At 51.8% G+C, this 8853-nt stretch overlaps 2 protein-coding genes and 2 gene segments (V, D, J or C); all 4 read right to left on the minus strand.

Moving 5' to 3' along the window:
- The window catches only part of LOC123351200 (immunoglobulin lambda-1 light chain-like), a 624702-nt gene that overhangs the window by 498991 nt on the left and 116858 nt on the right, over positions 1–8853 (minus strand). The gene's annotated exons all lie outside the window — the stretch shown is intronic.
- The window catches only part of LOC123351197 (immunoglobulin lambda-1 light chain-like), a 668923-nt gene that overhangs the window by 492144 nt on the left and 167926 nt on the right, over positions 1–8853 (minus strand). The window lies entirely within an intron of this gene.
- The window catches only part of LOC123351198, a 576764-nt gene that overhangs the window by 466235 nt on the left and 101676 nt on the right, over positions 1–8853 (minus strand).
- Positions 1823–2421, minus strand: LOC123351206. The segment is given in 2 exon segments: positions 1823–2139; positions 2290–2421. Coding segments are annotated over 2 exon segments (357 nt in total).

Consider the following 8853-nt stretch of genomic DNA (forward strand, 5'->3'; position numbering starts at 1 on the left):
GCATTTTGGTGGAGGGTCCTTCTTCGGCAGCATGATGGGAGTGGAACCGGAAGTTCCCGCGTGCCCCATGGGGAGCACACAAAATGCTGCCCCCTGAATTCTGCCTAGAGTGCCAGAAACCCTGGCGCTGCTCCTGCCAGTTCTACCAGGTGCAGAGCACCCTCCACTCCCAGTGACTGCAGTGGGAGCTGGGAGTGCTGTGCACCTCCCAGGAGCTGCTCAGCCCCCAGCAGGATCAGGGCCTAAGAGGCCAGACTCAGACGTATTCCTGGCAGGACCAAATTCTGGAGTCAAAGCTCCGTTCCAGGCAATGCCCAGGGAGCAGACACATCCCAGCCAGACACAGGGGTCAGAGTGAGGGGCAGGAGATAGTGAAAGAACAGATCTGGGAAATAACTTTCAAGGAAGTGGAGCTGAGAAATATGTCACCCATTTAAATTGTAGAGAGGGGAGAGCTTAATTCTCTATGGGCCGAGGGTGGATTAAAATAATTGTTCATTAAGGGATTTCACCTGGATTCTCTGTGCTGGCTAAATACCCCTGTCCCATCAGGTGCCTGAAGCAGAAAATTGCCAGTGATCTCACTAACCGACTTACACAAACTGCACTGCTGGGCACGGTAGGATGTGAATGTGCATTTGCTCGCTGTGCATGACGAGCAGAGGCCTGGAGCAGGCGAATACCTTCACGGTCAAACCTGCCATGTGTGCAGGACAAAACTCCCCCTCTGCATGTTCTCCTGCTTCTGTTCACAGCCAGGGCTGCCCAGAGGATTCAGGGGGCCTGGGGCAAAGCAATTTTGGGGGCCCCTTCCATAAAAAAAAGTTGCAAAACTATAGAATACTAAAGTCTCATGGGAGCCCCTGTGGGTCCCAGGGCCTGGGGAAAATTGCCCCACTTGCCCCCTCCCTCCCCCACCCCCCGGGCAGCCCTGTTCACAGCAGAAGTGCAGGGTGACAGACTCACCCAGTGTACATCCAATTCCATCACGCCCTGGGAAATTCCCTCTTCAACACCAGCTACGCACAGTGCAATGGGCAGACATCGCCATCTAAAGGCCAAAATGAGACCAACAGTGATACTCACTTCATTAGTGATAGTATCAACTGTCACAACACTGGGGACTGGTAAAAAACAGGTGCTAAATGACATTCATTTATTTCCAAACTTACTGACCTTTCCCTGTTCCTAAACTCTGAAGAGAGACCTTGGGACACCGACAGTGGTGGGTGGGAGAACGATGCTGGCGTAGAGACGACTATCAGTACAGGCAGTAACCTCTGCTGTGATTGATCCTGTTCATTAATTGGTCTCTGGGACCCAGCTCCGTGTCTACAGGGAGATCCAGCAGTGTGTGTGGAAGGGAAAGCCCATCGCAGGGAATCAGAGCGGAGAAGGTTTTGTCAAGTACATGGTTGAATACACCGGTCGATACCATTCCTTCAGCTGAGACGGATTCACATTACTTGTAACCCCGAGCCCTTTACTTGTTACTTATCACCGAGGGGGGAGAACTGTTCCTGGCTGCTCAGACGCTGGGAGGAAGCTCTGCGGGGCTGAGAGGGGGGAGCGCTGTCTGTGCAGCCTGCAGAGGCCAAGTAAAGAAGTAACACGTAAAAGCTGCTTTGCCCCTCTGCAAAGGCTGGGAAGAGGGACCGGAGGAGACATTCCCTCAGACTGGGAGGTTGGAATTCTCAGTGCCCAATAATCAGTTGATTTGATGAAAGTAAAAGGCAAAGCTCTGCATAGAGTGTGGGACCCAATTCTGCACAGCCTGGGGGCGGGGAGGTTTTTGTCTCAGTTCCTGATCTGATTGTGTCATGGTGAGTTACCCAACGCTGCTACCAATGCTATAACCTGCACCACAGTAATAAGTGGCCTCATCCTCTGGCTGGATGTTGGTGATGGTTAAATAGCGAATGGCTCCGGAGCTGGAAACAGTGAATCGATCTGGGACCCCGTCTCCTTTGGTGCCAGAACTGTACCAAAGGAACCGAGGGGCCTGGCCATCCCTTTGTTGGTACCATCCAACATTGTAGCTGCTGTGCTGACTGCTCAGAGTGCAGGAGAGTTTCACGGTGTTTCCCAGGGACACTGAGTCTGCAGGCAGCTGGGTCAGCGTGGGCTGCGAGCTGGCCCCTGGAACGAGGACAGGAATTAATTGATTATCATATTTGGGTTGAATACACAAACAGAATCAAAGAGCGAGAAATTGGTAATGAATGAGGGAAACAGAAAAAAAGAGCTTCCTAAATCACAGTGTGTGTTAAACCCTCCCCCTTATAATACCTGAGCAGTAAGTGAGCAGCGTGAGGAGCAGAGGGGCCCAGGCCATGGTGGGAATCCAGACGAGCTCGGCTTCCTGAGGCAAACGGGTCTGTGGCTGGGACCCTCCGATTCTCTTTTAAACCCCCAGCGCTGGAGAACGGCCCCTTCATGCAAATCAGCTCCGTGTTCATTGGCTGCTGCTCTGGGCACCTGCCCAAAGTCCAGCCTCCCCTGACAGGGGCAGGTCACAGGGCTCTGTCTGGGTCAGGATATAAAAATAATCCTGTTCCTGTTCCATAATCAGCCTAGCTCCTCAGGCAGGGGCAGGTGTCACTCTCCTCCTGACAACTCTTGAATTATTTTCAAAAGCCCTCGGGGGACTGGCCTCCCGGTGCCTCCTCCAAACTCTTCCTCCTGCAGCCTGAGCTCCTCCCTCCAGCTTCCCTGCAGGTTGCTCCAGGACAGGCAGGAAGCATCTGGTTGTCTCTGTGCTGCGGAGGAAGAGGTGGCGAGATTTGATGAGGCTGAATGAGTGGAGGAGCAGGAGCTGGTGGTGGGGAGGCAGGAGTCCGAGATGACCCCCACATGGTCACTGGCACTGCAGAAGGCAGGAAATGGAGAGGGCTGAGCAGTTACAGTGAGCAGTTTGGCCTTGGCTGTGCTTAGCTGGAGCTGGCAATGAGCCAACCGAGCCGACAGACAGAGACAATAGACAGAGACAGCCACACGTGGGAAGGGAGAATTGTGGAGTCCCCCAGAGATGGGGCGGGGGGAGGAGACATCACTGAGGGAGCAGAGAGAAATGGGAGGAGAACTAGTCTCCTGTGTCTACACTAATGTTCCTCGGGAAATCTCCTGCCGTTACACCCCAGTGGTGCTAGCAGTAATGGGAGCCCTAGTGCAGACAGTGTTTACCCCCATATCACCTAACCCTGCTCAGAGCAGGGGGAAGGGCACTGCTGGGGGTTATAGAAGGTGCTAGTGTCAGGCCAGGCTCTAGAGGACGGGGGTCAGGGACCAGGGGGAGCTTTGGGACACAGCCACCAACACTCCTGCTTCGGCTAGGACAGCCACGGCCTTCCCCACAGCAGGACTCTGACTCTGCAGCCAGCAGGTGAACTTTTCTATTGAGGTTCTTGTGCCGCACTCATCACTGCGGTACCTGAGCACCGAGACTGGCCCACGGGGAACTAGACATGGCCACGGGCCAGAGGCTTGCTGGGCTGCAGGGGCCAGGAGGAGCGGGGGCCGTGGAGGCACTAATGAACTTCTGGAGGGGACCAGGGAAGCTGCAAAGCAGCTGGGACGGGGCCTGGGAGGAGGTTCTAATAGGAGAGATTTTGATATCATCTATTATCTGCTACACCCTGTACCCGGACACTTCATCCAACCGTGGCAACTGGAATGGACTAAGGGATCTGACAGATCATTCCTACATTTCCTCTAACTTCCAGGGGTGTTGTCCAGCTGGTGGGGTAACACAGGGGAACTGCGTTAGGGGAGACGTGTCTCTTTACCCCAGGAGCATGTGGCCGTCTGCTCCCAGTTTGACCCCAGCAATGGTGGGTCTAAAAGCTTCTTCTTGTAACTATACTGTGTGGAAAGGACAGGAGCGGTTAATGGGCAGTGGGTGGAGCAGCGCCCCCTGCTGACTGCAAGTGGCTGTAATTCCAAAGAAGGAGCAATCAGTGTCTGATGTATTGAAGAGAAGAAGCAAACTGTGCAGCCAGTGCAGAGCCCAGCTGGAGGGGATGAAGACAGGAGGTTTTTGTCTCAGTTCCCCATCTGGCTGGATCACTGTGATTCACGCTACCAGTCCACACAGTACAGTAATAGTCAGCCTCATCCTCTGCCTGGACACTGGTGATGGTCAGGGCAGCGTCGTTACTGGAAATGGACCCGGAGAACCGGGCAGGGATCCCTGAGGGTCTCTTATTAGTTTCATATATGAGCAACTTAGGAACAGAGCCTGGTTTCTGCTGGTACCAGGCTGGATAGTTGCCGCTGGTGATGGCTCCAGTGCTCAGGCTGCAGGACAGAGTGATAGTCCCTCCTGGGATCACTGATATCGAGGGCTCCTGAGTCACCACGGGCTGCGACCTGACCCCTGAAATCAACGTTACAGACAAACTCAGCACAAGGACTCTGGATCATCAGACAAACCTCCTCACCTGCAAGTGTCCTTCATATTTTTGTCACTATAGCAAATAATTCCCTCACCTGAGCAGTAAGTGATCAGCACAAGGAGCAGAGGGGCCCAGGCCATGGTGGGAATCCAGACGAGCTCGGCTTCCTGAGGCAAATGGGTCTCTGTCTGGGACCCTCCGAAATCTCTATTAAACCCCCAGCACTGGAGAACAGCCCCTTCATGCAAATCCACTCCCTGTACACTGACTGCGGTTTTTTAAAAAATCTTAATCCTGAGTTTTAACAAATGCAAATTTCAGATTTCAAATTTAACTTTCAGTTTAGGTTTTATTTTAAATAAGATTTTTTTATTTAAAAAAATAGAAGTACCTCCCTATAAATTTGTACATTTTCAATTATTATTTCATGTTCAAATTGAATCAGATTTTGCTAGTATAATTTATTATAAGGGGTCCTTCCTTTAACCTACTCCTTAAATAATATTTAGCAGAATCCTGTGATGCCATCACACAGACTGACAAGTTCTCTCTCACTGCCAGTGCAGGGAGCTGGATCTCGGAGAAATGTTTATTTTTAGTTATGGGGAATCACAGGTTTACAAGCTGCACATGTAGCAGAGTAAATCTGATCACTACTTAGTCTCTCTGACCAAATAATTTTAGTCTGTAGGCAGCAATTGCAACTATCTACATGGATGCAAACATAAATATCACATCAAGAAGTCCATTGGCACCTTAAAGATTAAGCGATTTATTTGGGCATGAACTTTCGTGGGTAAAAAACCCACTTCTTCAGAGTGAGATTTTTTACCCATGAAAACTTATGCCCAAGTACATCTGTCCTTGTTGTTTTTGTGGATAGAGACTAACATGGCTCCCCCCCGATCTTGATAAATGTTACATGGTGCCAAACACTCTGTAATGACTGTCAGCTAGATTATCACCAGGCAAACTCTAGAACTAAAGCAGGAGCCTCTATATCTTAAGCCAAAGGACTAAGGGGCAGATTTTTAAAGGTGCCTAGTTACATCTTTAGGTGTCTAAATCCCTTTACAAATTCGGTCCTAAGTCCTGTCCTTGGTATCTGCGCTATGTTCTGGACAGACGGGGAAGCGTGATCCACTGAATGGAGGGTGATGCTCCAACAACTCCTTGTAGCCTCATGTCCCTGGCTTTTCTAGCTACTCCCCTGTCCTCCTGGCCCTCACAGTGACAGAGAAACAAACCTGGATCATTCCCGTGGAGTCAGACTCACTGGGCCAAACCCAGCGGGTGAGCGGCAGGAGATGTCAGTCACATGTGGGTACAGCTAGGGGTGCTCAGCTCTGAATTCGCTCCTTAGCTGGAACTGTCTCTGTGTTCTGTGTCTGTACAGAGCCCAGCACAACGGGGACCTGGGCCGTGACCTCTCCTCCCAGGGGCTACAGAAATACAGATACGTAATAATCACAGTGAGGCAGCCACCTCTGATGGACATTCCTGGGCAACATTCTGCAGAGATGTTCAGCATTAAATGTAATGTTGGTTAAATTACATGTAATTATAAAAACACTTTGCAAAGAAATATCCAGCCATTACAATGAGAAGTGGTTCATAATTCTGCAACCCAAATCAGTACGTTTGGGTGCCTCGGACCTGTTGTCTCTCCTCCTCCCCCACTACTCGGTCTGAATGAGGGAGCTGAAAGGACGCAGCTGTTCAAACACCACGGCCTGTGCACCAGACTCTTGAAGACAAATGTGCGTTAAACCGTTACTTTATTCCATTTGAAATACTTTTCCATTAAAGTGTTAGGAAACAGCGCCCCCTGGTGCCCTGTCATAACTGAACCACATGTCACCCCTCTGCAGAAATATAGATGCAGAAAATCCAGGTGCACCTCAAATCCCATTTAATTCTCTCCAGTCTCTGGCGTTGAAGGAGAGATTCATTCCAGTTCCCAGCCGCATGCAGCCAAGTTTTAGCCTTATGAATGTGGCTCCCTTCAGACTCCCCTTGCGTGTTAATATTTTACATCGAGGGACGTCAAGGGCCCAGGCACCCCCTGTAATTCATCAGACAAGTACAGGGCAGTTTCCAGGGAGGGAGGGGGGTGTTGAGGAGGGGTCTTTCTACTCAGTGGGTCTCGGTGAGGCTTTGGTCTCCCTTAACACAGCCATTGGCTGGCTCACGCCTTCCGAACATGGCCTGGACCTTGTTATTTCAAGAGAAACTGAACCACGTTTCCTTCATGTGTGAAAGGCTCCTCTCAGCCCCAGACACCAGGTGCTGCCTTTGATATTGATAAGGGGCTTTTCTCCATGGGATCTAAGGCAATCTGAACTCTGGCCTGTGTGGTTCATACCCCCACACTCAGTAACTCTGTATTGGCTGAGGGGTGAAGTTAACCCCCCGGTGCCTTGTTTAATTTGATCATTCAACAGGCTCACCCCTTCCTAATGTCACCAGTTCTTCACATGCTGATGGAACGGTTGTTTCCAGACTTGTCCGGGTTTACGTGTATATAAAAATCCTGCTGTTACACTGAGAAGTGGTTCATAAATCTACAATGTAAGTCAATACATCTGCATTCCATCAACCCTCTGTCTCATCCCTCCCCCACCCAGTGTGTCTGCAGGAGGGGTTTGAACAGATGCAGCTCTCTGATCACCACAGCCTGTTGCACACACCCTTGAAAGTAAATGTGTGTTAAACACTTACTGTATTTCATTACCAACAGTTCGCAAGTGCTAGAAGACAGCGCCCTCTTGTGCCCAGGGTCAGTCTGGGACCTAACACCCAGCTGTTCGGGCTCTGAATCTCACTGGGTTTGCATTGCAGGGTGAGCTGGTATTTAAGGGACAGGACTTCCTCCTCTCACAACATGTACTTGGGAACGGGACATTGGAGTGTTTCCTTTGGGATTATCACTGGATCTAGGTACCACAGTGAGGTTCCATAAAGGGTCTCATCCTCATCCCATGGAAGATAAATGACAAATTCCCATTGGGTCATGGGGCCCAAGAGTTGGCCTTAAATGTGCAGACCCTGATAATCCTTAGGAGTGCCCCTCACTGGTGACTGGAATGTGCCTAATTAAACCCCAACACGTCTGCGCGGCGGAGATTACAACTCCACCACCTAGCAAATAAACAAAATCCCAATCTAAGTCTTATACAGTTGATAGGATTTGTATCAAGCAGTGTCTCACTGATAGTATAAACAGTCCCTCAAGCGTCCTTCTTCCCTGCCTGGGACCCTCCTTCCCCAGTTCAGTCTTTGTTCCTAAGGTGCTTCCAGGGGCTCTGTTGTGGGGAGAGAGAGTCCAGTCATGATGTCACTTCCCCCTTTTATATCTTCTTCCAATTTGCTGGAAAGTTTTTTTTGCTGTGACCTGGGTCAAACAGTCCCCATTGTATAGCAGTGCTGTCTCTGAGAGGTTTCTGTTGTACCCAGTTCCTGGGGTAATCCTTGTGGGTGTGTATTTCCTCAATAGGCCATCAATATTGTTTGGCCTTTTTAGTGTTGTACCTGAAAGGCTGCCTGTGGGTGGTCCCAACCTTACAATGTTTCAGTAGCACATACACAGCAAACTTCATAACTTCACATACAATGATAGCTGCGGGGGGTGGGTCGGGGAGATCAACTTTCTATTTGCAGGAAACCGAACAACCTTGCTCCACCCCTGCGCTGAGGCCCCGCCCCCTGCTCACGCCACCCCCCCCTCCATTGCTTGCTCTCCCCCACCCTCGTTCACGTGCTCATTTTCGGGCTAGGGCAGGGGCTTGTGGTGCAAGAGGTGGTGAGGGCTCTGGCTGGGGTTGCGGGCTCTGGGGTGGGGCCAGAGATGAGGGGTTTGGGGTGCAGGAGGGGGTCTAGGCTTGGGTAGGGGTTTGGGGTGCAGGCTCGGGTGGGCCCGGAGATGAGGGGTTGAGGTGCAGCAGAGCTCTGTGCTGGGGCAGGGGTTGAGGTGTGACAGAGGGTGAGGGCTCCGGCTGGGGGTGTGGGCTCTGAGGTGGGGAGGGAGATGAGATGTTTGGGGTGCAAGAGAGGGCTCTGGGCTGGGGCAGGGGTTGGGGTGTGACAGGGGTGAGGGCTCTGGCTGGAGACGGAGATGAAATGTTTGGGGTGCAGGAGGGGGCTCTAGGTTGGGGCAGGGGGTTGGGGTGAGGGCTCCGGTTTTGGGTGCGGCTCTGGGGTGGGGCCGGGGTTTGGAGTGCAGGAAGGGGCTCAGGGCTAGGGCAGGGGTTTGGGGCATGGGAGGGGGTTTGGGGAGTGGGCTCTGGGCGGGCTTACCTCAGGCAGCTCCCAGGAAACAGTGACATCTCCCTCCAGCTCCTAGACGGAGGTGCGACCATGTGGCTCTGCATGCTGCCCACGCCTGCAGGTGCAGCCCCCTCAGCTCACATTGGCCACAGTTCCTGGCCAATGAGAGCAGCTGAGCTGGTGCTGGGGGTGG

This window comes from Mauremys mutica, chromosome 16 (assembly GCF_020497125.1).
Source record: "Mauremys mutica isolate MM-2020 ecotype Southern chromosome 16, ASM2049712v1, whole genome shotgun sequence".
In the NCBI taxonomy this organism is placed as follows: domain Eukaryota; kingdom Metazoa; phylum Chordata; order Testudines; family Geoemydidae; genus Mauremys; species Mauremys mutica.